This window comes from Ailuropoda melanoleuca, chromosome 17 (assembly GCF_002007445.2).
Source record: "Ailuropoda melanoleuca isolate Jingjing chromosome 17, ASM200744v2, whole genome shotgun sequence".
Classification (NCBI taxonomy): Eukaryota; Metazoa; Chordata; class Mammalia; order Carnivora; family Ursidae; genus Ailuropoda; species Ailuropoda melanoleuca.
Genome location: NC_048234.1, coordinates 41,070,104 through 41,087,176, shown reverse-complemented (window position 1 = coordinate 41,087,176; position 17,073 = coordinate 41,070,104). Strand labels below are relative to the sequence as shown.

The 17,073-nt window shown below is 35.8% G+C and overlaps 1 protein-coding gene across 2 annotated transcripts in view; it reads right to left on the bottom strand.

The window, feature by feature from the left end:
* Positions 1 to 17,073, bottom strand: part of ERCC6L2 (ERCC excision repair 6 like 2) — a 139,485-nt gene that overhangs the window by 110,629 nt on the left and 11,783 nt on the right. For both annotated transcript variants that reach the window (XM_034646666.1, XM_034646667.1), the window contains exon 3: positions 2,488 to 2,610. In XM_034646666.1, the coding sequence (XP_034502557.1) occupies positions 2,488 to 2,610 (123 nt within the window). The remainder of the gene's footprint in view (positions 1 to 2,487; positions 2,611 to 17,073) is intronic.

Sequence of the window (17,073 nt, the reverse complement as noted above, 5' to 3'; positions counted from 1 at the left end):
GAAAAAAAAATTTTTTTAAAGATTTTATTTATTTATTTGACAGAGATAGAGACAGCCAGCGAGTGAGGGAACACAAGCAGGGGGAGTGGGAGAGGAAGAAGCAGGCTCATAGCGGAGAGCCTGATGTGGGGCTCGATCCCATAACACCGGGATCACGCCCTGAGCCGAAGGCAAACGCTTAACCGCTGTGCCACCCAGGCACCCCGAGAAAATTTTTAACCTAGAATTCTATACACAGATAAATTATCATTCCAGTATGACAGCAATATAAAAGTACATAAAACTTTTGAAACAATTAATTGAAGTTGTTAAATAAGCAAAAAGTATACAAACACAAGAAGAAATGAGAAAGCTGAAAGACACAGCAGGAAAATTTAATATATTTTTCTCAGAATCTAACTGCTCAAATAAACCAAAAACAAAACAAAACAGTATTAAGAATTTTAACAATACAATTAACAACCTTGGTTAAACAGATTTATTTAGAACTATGTGGCCATAATAATGAAGAATGCACAAAATATTTGCAAACATTTTAAAATAACTGAGACTATGTAACACCACAGCATTAAAACACCTCACCATGGATTTAACCACAAAGAAAAAAAAATATCAAGCCAATATTATCTGACCAACAAAAGTAGAAATCAACAAAGACTAAATACTCCCATCATTCTCCATCACCCTATAATATCTATTCACCTGGAAATTTTAAACTTCACTTTAAATAGTACTTGAGTAAAAGAGAAAAACTAGAGTCACAGATAATTTAGAAAAGAATAATGAAAAGACAACCTCGTGAAAACTATGAACTGCAGCCAAATTGTACTCAAAAAAATATATATAACTTAGGTGAAATTTATTAGAATATAAGAGAGATTAGAAATCAATACTTAAGAATTGAACTGAAGGCGTAGAAAAATAGCAGTGTATACCATAGCAAGGAATTACACACACATATATATATACACACATATGTGCCTATAAAAATACATAAATGTAAATATATTATAAATATATATTATATATTAATATCTTTACATATTTAAAGTATTACTTTTCCCTGCTGTTTTCTCTGTCCTGTTAATTATCAGAACTGACAAAATATTAATAAATTCTGCACTGACATTTAGAATCAAGTAACAACTGAAAACAGGACTACAAACAGTACTTGAACTCTAGAATATCTAAAGACACAGTAAGAATATGCTTTAAAGGGGAAGAGAGGGAAAGATAAAACAAGACGAAATAAGAGAGGAGACAAACCATAAGAGACTCTTAATCATAGGAAACAAACAGGGTTACTGGGAAGGAGGGGAGTGGGGTACAGGGTAACTGGGTGATGGACATTAAGTAGGGCATGTGATGTAATGAGCCCTAGGTGTTGTATAAGACTGATGAATCACTGAACTCTACCTCTGAAACTAATAATATACTATATGTTAACTGAATTTCAAAAAAATAATAAATTAAAAATAAAATAAAATGGCTCAGGTAAAAAAAAAAAAGAGTATGCTTTAAAAAAAAGAAAATTATAATACTTCTTAGGATCAAATCAAATTTGACACAGGATGTATTTATAATATTAAAAATAATAAAAATTTTAAAGCAATACTAATACCATAAGCCAATAGTTCTCAAAATTTTGTACTAAAATTCCCCAGTGATAGACAATAGTAAATTGGCCTCAGCAAACTTATGTATAAGACTCTATTATAGATGAGACTGTTTAAAAACTTTACTTGTAGAAAGTGATTTCATTACATAATAAAATAAAGATTTCATAAAATCACTTCATCTTTATTTCTATCCAGTTTACTGAGAATATAAAAATCAGACACAAAAGTGTACTTTTTCTTCCATTTCATTATTTTATTAGAAATCTCTTATTTTTTATGAATCATGAGATATTTATAAACATGTATTTACAAAGGAGAAAGCTGAAATATAGATAAGAATAGCATTTATTGTCACAACGGCAGAGACAAAGACACGCCTAGACCTCAGTCTTTCTAATTCCAACTTCAACGGTCCTTGTGTAGGAAGAATTTGTTTCAGATTTTCAGGATGTAATTAGTCTGCTAAACAACTTTATCAATGACATACCTTTGTTATCAATATCTACAACTATCTCCCTTTCATTCTCACATAAATAAAACACAATATAATGGACTTTAACTTTACATACACATTTATGGACATTTAACAAATTAACGAAAGTAAATCATATAAATCCAGCCAACAAAAAGACTGAAAACCTCCAAACAATTTAAGCTAAAATTGTATTTTGCCATTTTGAGAGTCAGTCATACTTAATTTGAGGACAAAACTGATAATCCTTCAAGAATTAGGTATATAAAACAAATATTTTAATAATGTCTTTAACTTATAATGTTTTGAATTTATACTATAATGTGTGCTGTTTACAAGTTTCTATATACTTTTCTAATACCAGCTTCATGAGCTGTATGTTTCTAAACATCTTACTTTTTTTGCTATAGAACAAGGGGGCTCCTTTTTCATACTTCTTAGTAAAAACTCCGGCATGTTGTTTTCAATATCTTCACGAGTTCCCTTTTTATGCAAAACTGCAGCCAAAAATGAAATAACCTGGGAGGAAAAAAAAAAAACTTTTTAATTACTGTGTAAATGCTTCAAGATGGACAAAATGTTATGGCTTACATAATTAACTACCCAATTAGTGAAAATCTGAGTATGTACAAATAGATTTGTTACAGGGAAAAAAACATGAAATAGTAGTACTGGTTTTCTTTATGTATATTAACAAACAAATGTACAGTACACATTATCCTTGAATACAGTAAGAAAAGAATTTTCACATGGCTATCTCTTCCATGATAAGTTCTACCCACTCAATGAATTGTTTCTTGATCTCATTAGTTGGGACATTACCTTCTTATTTGTCTCTCTCCATGGAAACTATCTCTTCATATACTCTATCAGAATAAACTATATACATTCTTTATTTCTTATAGACAATAAACCCCTTGGGTTTATTTGGCTCATAAAGTTGTGCACTTCTGTTCATCTAAAAATTATAGATGGAATGATACAATGGTATTTTAAGATAGACTAATTCATCAATATACACACCACTTGAAATAACAGCTATTCTCTAAATATCAAGTAAGAAATAAAGAGACATAATAAAGGAAATATAACCTCACATAATGAAGAGCAAGAAATATTTAATCAATTGGACTTTGGTTCAAATTTCAGCCTTAGTTGCTTGGCAGTTATGTAAACTTGGGGAAGTTAATCTCTTTGAATAACTGTAAAAATACATGAAAATAGCAAAAATAAATATTTGTAGAGTTATTTTAAAAATTGGGGGGAAAGTATTTGAGGTATCCATATGGGAGAAAAGAATCATTACTTTAGAAAAATGAATCATATAAATATTAAAACCTAAAGGAAAAACATGAGATTAGAAAAACTCAAAAAAATAATGTTTTTTAAAATGAGAATGGTTACCTACCATCTCAATCCCAAATGACAAAGAAAAAAGAATGGTATAAGAGAAGTATTTGAAGAGATAAAAGCTGAAAACTTCTAAAACCTGATTAAAAAAAAAACAACAACAAGCCATATATTCCAGATCTGGCTAAGAACATCAAACCAATAGGGGCGCCTGGGTGGCTCAGTCCTTAAGCGTCTGCCTTCGGCTCAAGGCGTGATCCCAACGTTCTGAGATCGAGCCCCACATCAGGCTCCTCCGCTGGAAGCCTGCGTCTTCCTCTCCCACCACCCTGCTTGTGTTCCCTCTCTCGCTGGCTATCTCTATCTCTGTCAAATGAATAAATAAAATCTTTTTAAACAAAAAAAGAACAGCAAACCAATAAATAAGTAAATAAATAAGTTATCAATCCACAAGTAGGTGTTTCATAGAAAAACTGCTCAAAACTTGAGACCAAAAAAAATATATATATATATCTTAAAAGCACAAAGAAAACACAATAGACTACCTATCAAAAAGCAATAAGTAGACAGCTGATCCTGCAGCAAAAACAATGCAAACACTATATGATAGACTGATATTTTCAAAACGGTAAAGGAAATAAAAGCAACCTAGTTTTATACCCAGTAAAGATATTATTCAAGAATAAAGATGAAGGTATTTTCAGACAAACAAAAACTGAACAAATTCCTCATCAAAAGAGCCACAGTAAAGGAAATAATCAATGGATGTTTTCAGGCACAAGGAAAATTATCTGATGTAGATGCTCAGTGAAGCAGGAAAAACTTAAGAGCAACAAAAATGGTAAACATATAGAAAATATAAATATTAACATTATGAACAACACTAAAATGTCTTCTTGAAATTAAATAAAAGCATTAAAAGATATGACAACACATGTATTTGAGTCTGAAAGTGTAGTTACAACATTCTGATGTCCTTACGCTGTCCAGGAGGAAAAAAAAGTTCTAATTTATATTAGATTTTTTGTTAAGTCAAGAATGTCTCTTATAATCTCTGGGGTAACCACTAGAAGGAAAATACATCAATGTTTAAGTAGTAACCTACTTATAAGAGAAAATAATATGAAATAATCTATCCAAAAGGAGGCAAAAAAGAAGATTAAAATAAACGTAGGTGACATACAAAAAATAAAAAGCAATAATAAAATAGTAGGTTTAAATCCAAATATATTAGAAACCACATTTCATGGAGGGGACTAAACGTTACAATTAAGAGACAAAGATCGTCAGTACACAGAATATATATGCCATTTACACATGCAAAAAAAATTAAAACAAGGAATAGAAAACGCTAAGTAAAAAAATGGAAAGAACTTGTGAACAAAAACCAAAAGAAAATTGATATAGCTCTATTAATAGACTCTAAGGCAAAAACATTGCTAAGTTAAAAAGATACACTTCATGCTTCATATTGATTAAAAAAATTAATTCACGTGGAAGTTATAACTAGTGTAAATTAAACAAAGAAAAAAGTTTACTGAAACAAAAGTAGACAATTCTACAGCATAATGTAAGATTTTGAAATAACTCAGCAAGAAAAAATAAAATAATCCGTAAAGAAACAGAATATTTGAAAAACATGGTTAGCAAACTTGACCTAATGAACATTTGATCAAACACTGTACACTACTGCAAAACATAGTTTCATTTAAAGTACACATGAGGGGTACCTGGGTGGCTCAGTCAGTTGTGTGTCTGCTTGGGTCATGATCTCAGGATCCTGGGATTGAGCCTGGTGTAGGGCTCCCTGCTCAGTGGGGAGTCTGCTTCTCCCTCTCCCTCTGCCCCTATGCTCCCTCCCTGGTTGTGCTCGCTCTCTCTCTCTCACTCTCTCTCAAATAAATAAAATCTTTTAAAATATGAATAAAGTACACATGAAATATTTACCAAAGGTCATGTAGCAAATCTCAATATGTTTCAATAGAAATATTATAGAATACGTTCTTTGATGTGAGAAACTAGAAATAACAAAAGTTTAAGAAGAAAATCCAAAAATATTTATAAAGTAAGAAATATACTTCAAAGAAGAAATATATTTTAAAGCATATTAGAATAAGGGGCACCTGGATGGCTCAGTCAGTTAAGTATCTGCCTTTGGCTCAGGTCATGATCTCAAGGTCCTGGGGTTGAATCCCATGTAGGGCTCTGCAGTTGGTGTGGAGTCTGCTTGGGACTCTGCTCAGCAGAGAGTGTGCTCCTCTCCCTTTGTCCCTACCCCCTGCTCGTGCTCTCTCTTTCTCTCTCAAATAAAATCTTAAAAATATATATGCATACATATATATAAAATAAAAAAATAAAGCATATTAGTATATACTTTTAATTTCACAATTGAGATTAGAATATATTTTGAGTTTAATAATAAGTAATAATTACATATTAAACTTGTGGACTACACCTAAAATCACATTTTACGGACTTAAATGCCTATATTAGGAAAGAAAAGAAGCTGCTAATAAGGTATCTAAGAATCTATTTCAAAAATTAATAAAAATACAGAAAACATAACACACAAAAAAAGAATTATAAACAAAATGTATAAGTGGAAAAGCATATAATAAAAAAGATCAACAAAGCCAAATGATTGTTCTTGTGAAAGAATTTTAAAAAGGGATAAGCCCCTAGAAAATTAATAAAGAAGAAAAACTAAGAGAAGAGGCAAACACACACACACAAACACGCAAACACACACAAAAGACAATAAATAATGTTCATGCCAATAACTAAAAATTTAGAAGAAATAAGGAACACAACTTACCAATACTGATACAAGAAAAACATAAAATTTTCATTCATAAAACTACTAAACAAATCTAAATACATAATTATAAACCTTACACAAAGAAAACCAAAAGTCAAATGGCTTCACCAATAAAGTCTACCAATGCCTAAGAAAGATATAATGCCAGTCTCAGAGTGTCTGGATGGCTCAGTGAGCTAAGCATCTGACTCTTGATCTCATCTCAGGTTTTTTTTTTTTTTAAGATTTTATTTATTTATTCAACAGATATAGAGACAGCCAGCGAGAGAGGGAACACAAGCAGGGGGAGGGGGGAGTGGGAGAGGAAGAAGCAGGCTCATAGCGGAGGAGCCTGATGTGGGGCTCAATCCCATAACGCCGGGATCACGCCCTGAGCCGAAGGCAGACGCTTAACCGCTGTGCCACCCAGGTGCCCCTCATCTCAGGTCTTGATCTCAGGGCCTGAGTTCAAGCCCCATGTTGGGTTCCACACTGGGTTTAGAGCCTACTTGAGAAGGGAAGGGGAAGGGGAAGGGAAAGGGAAAAGGAAAAGGAAAAGGAAAGATATAATGTGTAATTTCATAGAGTAGTTCCATTAATTTTTTGAGAAACCTCCAAACTGCTTTCCACAATGGCTGCACTGGTTTGCATTCCCAACAACAGTGCATAAGTGTTCCTTTTTCTCCACATCCTCGCCTACACTTGTTTTTTCTTGTGTTTTTTTATTTTAATCATCCTGATAGGGATTTGATTTCCCTGATGATGAGAGATGTTGAGCATATTTCATGTGTCTGTTGGCCATTTGTATGACTTCTTTGAAGAAATGTCTGTTCACATCTTCTGCCCATTTTAATCATACTATTTGTGGGGGTTTTGGTGTTTCTATAAGTTTTTTTAATGTATTTTGTACACGCACCCTTTATCAGATATGTCATTTGCAAATATCTTCTCCCATTAAGTAGGTTGTCTTTTAGTTTTGTTGACTGTTTCCTTTGCTTTGCAGAAGTTTTTTATTTTAATATAGTCCCAATAGTTTATTTTTGCTTTTGTTTCCCTTGCCTCAGGAGATAAATCCAGAAAAATGTTGTTACAATGAGTGTCAGAGAAATTACTGCCTGTGCTGTCTTCTAAAATTTTTATGGCTTTGGGTCTCACATTTAGGTCCTTAATTCATTGAGTTTATTTTTGAGTATGGTGTAAAAAAGTGGTTCAGTTTCATTCTTTTGCACATTGCTGGACTATGTGCAACACTATTTGTTGAAGAGACTTTTTCCCGTTGTATATTCTTGCCTCTTTTGTGAAAGATTAATTGACCATATAACTGTGAGTTTGTTTCTGGGTTTTCCATCCATTCCATTGATATATGTGCCTATTTTTGTTGCCAGCACCATACTGTTTTGATTACTACAGTTTTGTAGTATTTCTTGAAATATGGAATTTTGATGCCTACAGCTTTATTTTTCCTTTTCAAGGTTGCTTTGGCTATTTGGGGTCTTTTGTGGTTCCATACAAATTTCAGGATTGTTTGTTCTAGTGTTGTGAAAAATGCTGTTGGTACTTTGATAGGGATTGCATTAAATCTGTAGATTGCTTTGGGGAGTATGGACAATTTAACAATATTTGTTCTTCCAATCCATGACCATGGAATGTCTTTCCATTTGTTTGTGTCATCTTCAATTACTTCCATCAATGTTTTATAGTTTTCAGAGTACACATCTTTCACCTCCTTGGTTAAGTTTATTCCTAGATACTTTATTATTTTGGTGCAGTTGTAAATTGGATCATTTTAATTTCTCTTTCTGTTGCTTCATTATTAGTGTATAGAAATGTGACAGATTTCTGTATGTTGATTTTGTATCCTGCAACTTTATTGAATTCCTTTATCAGTTCTAGTAGTTTTTGGTGGAATTTTTAGGGTTTTTTATATATAGTATCACGTCATCTGCAAATAGCAAAACTTTTACATTCTCCTTAACAATGGGAAGACTTTTAATCCTTTTTCTTGTCTCATTGCTGTGGCTAGGACTTCCAGTTACTATGTTGAATAAAAGTGGTGAAAATGGACATCCTTGTCTAGTTCTTGACCTCAGGGGAAAAGCTCTGTTTTTCACCACTGAGTATGATGTTAGCTATGGGTTTTTCACATATGGCCTTTATTATGTTGAGGTATGTTCCCTCTAGAACTATTTTATTGAGGATTTTTATCATGAATGAATGTTCTACTTTGTTAAATACTTTTACTGTGACTATTAAAATAATCATATGGTTTTTATCCTTTCTCTTATTAATATGATGTATCATGGGTGATTTGTAAATACTGAACCACTTGCATCCCAGGAATAAATACCACTCGATTGTGGGTTTTTTTTAAGTATTATTGAATGTGGTTTGCCAAAATCTTTTAGAATATTTTGCATCTATGTTCATCAGAGATACTGGCCTATAGTTCTCATTTCTGTAGTGTTTTAATCTCACTCTGTTATCAGCATAATGCTGGCATCATAGAATGGATTTGGAGGTTTTCTCACTCTCCTATTTTTTGGAATAGTTTGAGAAAAATAGGTATTAACTCTTCTTTAAATGTTTGGTTGAATTCAACTGTAAAGCCATTCAGTCCTGGCCTTTGTTTCTTGGGAGCTTTTTGATTACTGATTCAATGTCATTACTGATAACCAGTCTGTTCAAATTTTCTATTCCTTCCTGATTCAGTTTTGGGAGATTATGTTTCTAGGAATTTATCCATTTTTTCTAGCTCATAATATTCTCTTACAATCTTTTGTATTTCTATAGTGTTAGCTGTTAATTCTCCTCTTTTTTTCCTCCCTAGATTATCCGTTTCTTTACTTTTTAATTTAATATTTTTTATTATATTACATTAATCACCATACAGTACATCCCTAGTTTTTGATGTAAAGTTCCATGATTCATTACTTGCGTATAACACCCAGTGCACCATGCAAAACGTGCCCTCCTTAATACCCATCACCAGCCTATCCCATTCCCCCACATCCCTCCCCTCTGAAGCCCTCAGTTTCCCAGAGTCCATATTTTCTCATGGTTCATCCCCCTTCTGTTTACCCCCCCTTCATTCTTCCCTTCCTTCTCCTACCGATCTCCCTGCGATTTCTTATGTTCCATAAATGAGTGAAACCATATGATAATTGTTTTTCTCTGCTTGACTTATTTTGCTTAGCATTACCTCCTCTAGTCCCACGCATGTTACAGCAAATGTTGAGAAATCGTTCTTTTTGATGGCTGAATAATATTCCATTGTATATATGGACCACATCTTCTTAATCCCGTCATCTGTTGAAGGGCATCTCGGTTCCTTCCACAATTTAGCTATTGTGGACAATGCTGCTATGAACATTGGGGTGCATATCGCCCTTCTCTTCACTATGTCTGTAACTCTGGGGTAAATAGCCAGTAGTAAAATTGCTGGATCATAAGGTAGCTCAATTTTTAACTTTTTAAGGGACCTCCACACTGTTTTCCAGAGTGGCTGTACCAACTTGCATTCCCACAAACAAAGTAAGAGGGATCCCCTTTCTCCACATCCTCTCCAACATTTGTTGTTCCCTGCCTTGTCAAGTTTTGCCATTCTAGCTGGTATAAGGTGGTATCTCAGTGTGGTTTTGATTTGAATTTCCCTGATGGCTAATGATTTTGAACATTTTTTCATGTGTCTGTTAGCCATTTGTATGTCTTCATTGGAAAAGTGTCTGTTCATATTTTCTGCCCATTTTATGATTTATTTGTTTCTTGTGTATTGAGTTTGAGAAGTTCTTTGTAGATCTTAGATACCAGTCTTTTACCCGTAGTGTCATTTGCAAATGTCTCCTTCCATTCCGTGGGCTGCCTCTTAGATTTTTTGACCATTTCCTTTGCTGTGCAGAAGCTTTTTATCTTGATGAAGTCCCACACGTTCATTTTTTCTTTTGCTTCTCTCGCCTTTGGAGATGTGTCATGAAAAAAGTTGCTGTGACCAATGTCAAAGAGGTTGCTGCCTACGTTCTCCTCTACGATTTTGATGGATTCCTATCTCACATCTAGGTCTTTCATCCATTCGGAGTTTATCTTTGTGTATGGTGTGAGAGAGTGGTCAAGTTTCATTATTTTGCATGTAGCTGTCCAATTTTCCCAGCACCATTTATTGAAGAGACTGTCTTTTTTCAACTGGATGTTTTTTCCTGCTTTGTCAAAGATTAGTTGCCCAAAGAGCCGAGGGTCCATTTCTGGGTTTTCTATTCTGTTCCATTGGTCTATGTGTCTGTTTTTGTGCCAGTACCATGTTGTCTTTGTGATCACAGCCTTGTAGTAGAGCTTGAAATCTGGCAACGTGATGCCGCCAGCTTTGTTTTTCCTTTTCAACAATTCCTTGGCAATTCGGGGCCTTTTCTGCTTCCACACAAATTTAAGGGCTGTTTGTTCCAGTTCTTTGAAAAACGTCATTGGTATTTTGATCGGGATGGCGTTGAAAGTGTAGATTGCTCTGGGTAGCATAGACATTTTAACTGTGTTAATTCTTCTGATCCATGAGCATGGAATATATTTCCATCTTTTTGTGTCTTCTTCAATGTCTTTCAAGGGTGATTTGTAGTTTCTAAAATATAAATCCTTTACGTCTCTGGTTAAGTTATTTCCGAGATAACGTAAGATTTTTGGTGCTATTGTAAATGGGATGGATTCCCTAATTTCTCTTTCTTCAGGCTCATTGTTTGTGTATAGAAATGCAACTGATTTCTGAGCATTGATTTTGTATCCCGTCATATTGCTGAATTGCTCTATAACTTCTAGTAGTTTGGGGGTGGAGTCTTTTCGGTTTTCCATATAGAGTATCATGTCATCTGCGAAGAGAGACAGTTCGACTTCTTCTTTGCCGATTTGGATACCTTTTATCCCTTTTTGTTGTCTGATTGCTGTTGCAAGGACTTCTAATACTATGTTGAATAAAAATGGCGAGAGTGGGCATCCTTGTCGTGTTCCTGATCTTAAGGGAAAGGCTTTCATCTTTTCCTCATTGAGAATGATATTTGCTGTAGGCTTTTCATAGAAGCTTTTTATGAAATTTAGGAATGTACTCTCTATCCCTACACTCTGAAGGGTTTTAATCAGGAAAGGATGCTGTGTTTTGTCAAATGCTTTTTCTGCATCAATTGAGAGGATCATGTGGTTCTCGATTCTTTTCTTATTGATATGATCTATCACACTGATAGATTTGCAAATGTTGAACCACCTTTGCCTCCCAGGGATGAATCCCACTTGGTCATGATGGATTATCCTTTTAATGTACCGTTGGATCCTATTAGCTAGGATCTTGTTGAGAATTTTGGCATCCACATTCATCAGGGATATCGGTCTGTAATTCTCCTTTTTGATGGGGTCTTTGCCTGGTTTGGGGATCAAGGTAATACTGGCCTCATAAAATGAGTTTGGTAGTTTTCCTTCTGTTTCTATTTTTTGAAACAGCTTCAGGAGAATAGGTATTATTTCTTCTTTGAATGTTTCGTAGAATTCCCCGGGGAATCCGTCAGGCCCTGGACTCTTGGTTTTCGGAAGGTTTTTGATCACTGCTTCAATCTCTTCATAATTAATTGGTCTGTTTAAAAAATAAATTTCTTCCTGTTTCAGTCTTGGTAGTTTATAGGTTTCCAGGAAGGCATCCATTTCTTCCAGGTTGTTTAATTTATTGGCATAAAGCTGTTGATAAAAGTCTCTAATGATCATTCCTACTTCATTGGTGTTGGTTGTGACCTCTCCCTTTCCACTCATAATTATATTAATTTGGGTCCTTTCTCTATTCTTTTGAATGAGACTTGCCACTGGCTTATCGATCTTATTTATTCTTTCAAAGAACCAGCTTCTAGTTCTGTTGATCTGCTCTACTGTCCTCCTGGTATCTAATTCATTGTTCTCTGCTCTAATTTTGATCACCTGCTTTCTCGTGTGTGGGTTAGGCCTGTTCTTCTGTTCCAGCTCCAGCTTCTTGAGGTTTTCTATTCTTTTGAGTGAGGCTTGGATGGCTATGTATTTTCCCCTTAGGACTGCCTTTGCAGTGTTCCATAGGTTTTGGACCATTGTGCTTTCATTCTCGTTGGTCTCCATAAATTGATTAAATTGATTTTTAATTTCCTGGTTTATCCAATCATTCTTGAGCAGGATGGTTCTTAGTTTCCAAGTGTCTGAGTTTCTTCCAAATTTTTCCTTGTGATTGAGCTCCAATTTCAAATCATTGTGGTCTGAGGATATGCAGGGAATAATTTCAGTCTTTTGGTATCAGTTCAGACCTGTTTTGTGACCCAGTATATGGTCTATTCTGGAGAATGTTCCATGTGTATTCAAAAAGAATGAGTATTCTGTTGTTCTGGGGTGTAGTGTTCTATATATATCTATGAGGTCCATCTGGTCTAGTATGTCATTCAAAGCTCTTGCTTCTTTGTTGATTTTCTGCTTACATGATCTGTCTATTGCCAATAGTGGAGTGTTGAGGTCCCCTACTATTAACATATTTTTATCTATATGTCTCTTTATTCTGGTTAAGAGTTGGCTTGTGTATCTTGCTGCTCCCCTGTTGGGGGCGTAGATATTTATAATTGTCATATCCACTTGTTGGACCCATCCTTTAAGAATAATATAGTGCCCTTCTGTATCTCTAACTACAGTCTTCAGTTTAAAATCTAGTCTGTCTGATATGAGAATTGCTACCCCAGCTTTCTTTTGAAAGCTTTATCATTGGCATAAATGGTTTTCCATCCCTTCACTTTCAGTCTGGATGTATCTTTAGGTTCAAGATGAGTCTCTTGTAGACAGCACTTGGATGGGTCATGTCTTTTTATCCAATCTGCAACTCTGTGGCATTTTATGCGAGCATTTAGGCCATTCACATTGAGAGTGATTATTGAGAGATATGATTTTAATGACATTATGTTGCCTGTAAAGTCTTTGTTTCTATAGATTGTAAATTTCTGCTCTGTATTACTCTTGGGGCCTTTTTACCTTTATAGAACCCCCCTTAATATCTCCTGTAGGGCTGGTTTCATGGTTCTGAAATTGGTCAGTGTCTGCCGATCCTGGAAGGTCCTTATCTCCCCATCAATTCTGAACGACAGCCTTGCTGGATAAAGGATCCTTGGCCGCATGTGTTTCTCAGATAGAGCTTTAAAAATATCCTGCCAACCTTTCCTCTCATTCCAGGTCTGTGTAGACAGATCCGACATAATTCTGATATTTTTGCCTCTGTACGTGAGAAATTTCTTCGCCCTGGCCACTTTCAATACTGTATCCTTTGATCTAATATTTGCGAATTGCACTATGATGTAATGTGGTGTAGGTTCATCATGGTTGACCTTGGGAGGGGTCCTCTCTGCCTCTTGGACACGAATGTTTGTTTCCCTTGCTAGATTAGGGAAATTTTCAGCTACAATTTGTTCAAATATCTCTTCTAGACCTCTCTCTTTCTCCACCCCCTCGGGGATGCCGATGATTCTGACAATGGAACGTTTCATTGAGTCAGTAATCTCCCGTAATCTACATTCTTGAGATTAGATTTTTTTGAGCGAAGTTTCTGTTTTAACTTTCTCTTCTACCATCCCATCCTCCAATTCACTAATTCGTTCTTCTGCCTCATTTACCCTGGCCATCAGAGCATCTAGTTTTGACTGCATTTCATTCATAGCATTTTTAATTTCTGCCAGATCTGCTCTAATTTCTGCCCTTAGAGATTCTATACTCTTTTTAATATTTTCATTAATATTTGTTTCAAGTCTACACATCATCTTGACCATTGTTACTCTGAACTCCATTTCTGATAATTTGGTTATATCCATATCCATCAGTTCTGTGGCAGAGGCCACAGACTCATTATCTTTTCTTTGCTGGGGGGGATTTCTCCTTCTCGTCATTCTGATGAGGAGAGGTTGCGGGGTTGCCCAGAGCCCAAATTATTGACCAGGACCCAGGCAGTGTGCACTTGTTTTATAGGGACCTTAGGGATGTGGGCTTCTTGATTTTTCAGGCTGCCTTCTGGGGGAGGGGCCTGCTGTGCTGATATTCAGGCAACCCTGTTTGGGTAGTCTCCCTGTCCCCTGTGAGGAGGGATGGGGATTGGCACAATATGGGCTGGTAATCTGAGCTTTTGTTCTCTGGTGGCTTTCCCTGGCGGTTTTCTGTGGCTCTTCGGAGAGTCAGAGCAGCAGTGGCCGAATCGTAGCCTGTCTCAGAACAGAGATCGCAGTCTGCTCTTCACTGAGCTCTCTTGGCCTCTTTAACTGTTTCTCTTGGTGCTGCTCAACCCTGCAGCGTCCCAGGATGTGTGCCCCACACCCGGCATCCCAGCCCTCACTACCAGGGCCCACACATCTCTGTCCTTTGAGATTCTAACACCGCCAGCCGACCCTGGCTCCCGTGCGCACTCCCGAGCTCTGTGTTTCAGTGTGGTTCGCGCGCACTCTGGAGTGCCCGTTTTCAGTCTGGTTGTGCGTGCTCCTGAGCTCCCGGTATCAGTCCAGTTGCAGTGAGTGCTCCAGGGCTCCGGTTTTCAGTCAGGTCGTGCGCGGGTTCCCAGGCTCACGGTCTCAGTCTGCTCTCTCGCGGGTGCTGGTCCGCGAGTCTGGCCTGCTCCCCAGTGCAGGTGGCTACTGCTTCCCGGCGCCCAAGCATGGCTGCTTCCCCCGCCTTCTGTTTATCTTCCGATATCTGTGCACGGATTCACACTCCCCACTTTGTACCTCAATATTCAGAGCTGGAGATGTTCGTTTGTAGAGATCCAGATGTATCTTCTTGCATCTCAGGCTGATTCCATGGGTTTTCAGGATGGTCTGGTACATATCCAGCTCGACTCGGGGACCAGCTGAAAAAGGGGACCCCTACTCCTCCACCATCTTTTCCCTCCTCTCTATTTCTCCTCTTTCATTTCTGATTTTGAGTCCTCTTTTTTTTTCCTTTTTTTTTTTATGAATCTGGCTAAAGGTTTATCAGTTTTGTTGGTCTTTCAAAGAACCAACTTCTGGCATCATTGATCTGTTCTATTGGTTTTTGTTTCTTTGTTTGTTTACTTTCTATTTTGTTTATTTCTGCTACACAAGACACACTTTAAATATTAAGACACAGATAGCTTGAAATAAAGGAACGCAAAAAAGGATACCTTGCAAACAGCAAGGCGTTTGAATATCAGAATGACTATCTTAATATCAGATAAAGTAGATTTCAAGTAGTATTACCAGAAATAGAGAGACATTTCATAAAAATAGCAGGGTCAATTCTTCATTGAAGACATAGTAATTATAAATAAAGATTTATGACCCTAATAACAGATTTTCAAAATACATGAAAGGAAATTGACAAAATTAAAGGGAGAAATACAAACCCCAATGACAGCAGATTTTAACTTCCCTCTCTCAGTAATACTAAAAACAAAGAAAATCTGAGTATTATCAATTGACTTGATTTACTAATTGATATTTATATTATATATTTATATATTATAGATATATATTATATAGATAGATAGATATAGATATATATAGATAGATACAGATATATATAATATATATATTATATATATTATAGATTATATATTTATAGAACACTATAACCAACTGCAGAATGCATATTCTTTTCAAATGTACATATAGTATGTTCAAGAAAATGGGCCATAAAAAAAACCTCAATACATTTTTTAAAACATCGAAATCTTCTAGAATGTATTCTCTAACCACTATGGAATTAGAAATCATTATTGATGAAATATCTAGGAAAAAATAAATATTGTCAAATCAAGCACACTTGTAAATAACTCAAGAACCAAAGAAAAAAATCTCAAGAAAAATTAGAAAATAATTTGAATTACATGAAAATGAAAATATAACACATCAGAATTTATGGAATACAGATAAAGCAAAGTTCAAACATAAAAACGGGGCATCAGAAGATAGGTATGAAATTAACGACCCAAGGTTCTACTTTAACAAGCTAGAAATTGAAGAGCAAAATACATCCAAAGTTAGCACTAGGAAAATAACAGAAATAATTGCAGAAATCAATGAAACACCAAAGAAACAACAAATTAACAAAGCTAAAAATTGGCTCTTTGAAAAGACCAACAAAATCAGTAAACCTCATTGGGCTATCAACAATAAAACAGAGGAGCACTTGAGTGGCTCAGCCTGTTATGAGTCTGCCTTGGGCTCAGGTCATGATCCCAGGTTCTGGGAATCAACGCCGCGCATAGGGCTCCCTGATCAGCCCGGAGTCTGTTTCTCCCTCTCCCTCCGCCTCTGCCCCTCCCCTGACTCGTGCCCACATGCACTCTGTCTCTCTCAAATAACTAAATAAAATCTTTTAAAAAAGAGAATATGGGGCGCCTGGGTGGCACAGCGGTTGAGCGTCTGCCTTCGTCTCAGGGCGTGATCCCGGCGTTGTGGGATCGAGCCCCACATCGGGCTCCTCCTCTATGAGCCTGCTTCTTCCTCTCCCTCCCCCTGCTTGTGTTCCCTCTCTCGCTGGCTGTCTCTATCTCTGTCAAATAAATAAATAAAATCTTTAAAAAAAAAAAAAGAGAGAATATAAAATATTCACTTTAAAAATGCAGAGGTATCACTCAGATCCTACAAACACTAAATGAGTGAAAGGAATACCGTGGAAATCTCTGTCAATCAATTTGACAACGTAGATGAAATGGATAAATTCCTTGAAACATACAATCTACCAAACGAATACAGCAAGAAGCAAAAAATCTTAATAGCTTGATATCTACTAAAGTAATTGAATCTATTATCAAAAACCTTCCCTCAAAGAAAACTCCAGGTCCAAAAGATGTCACTAGTAAATTCTATCAA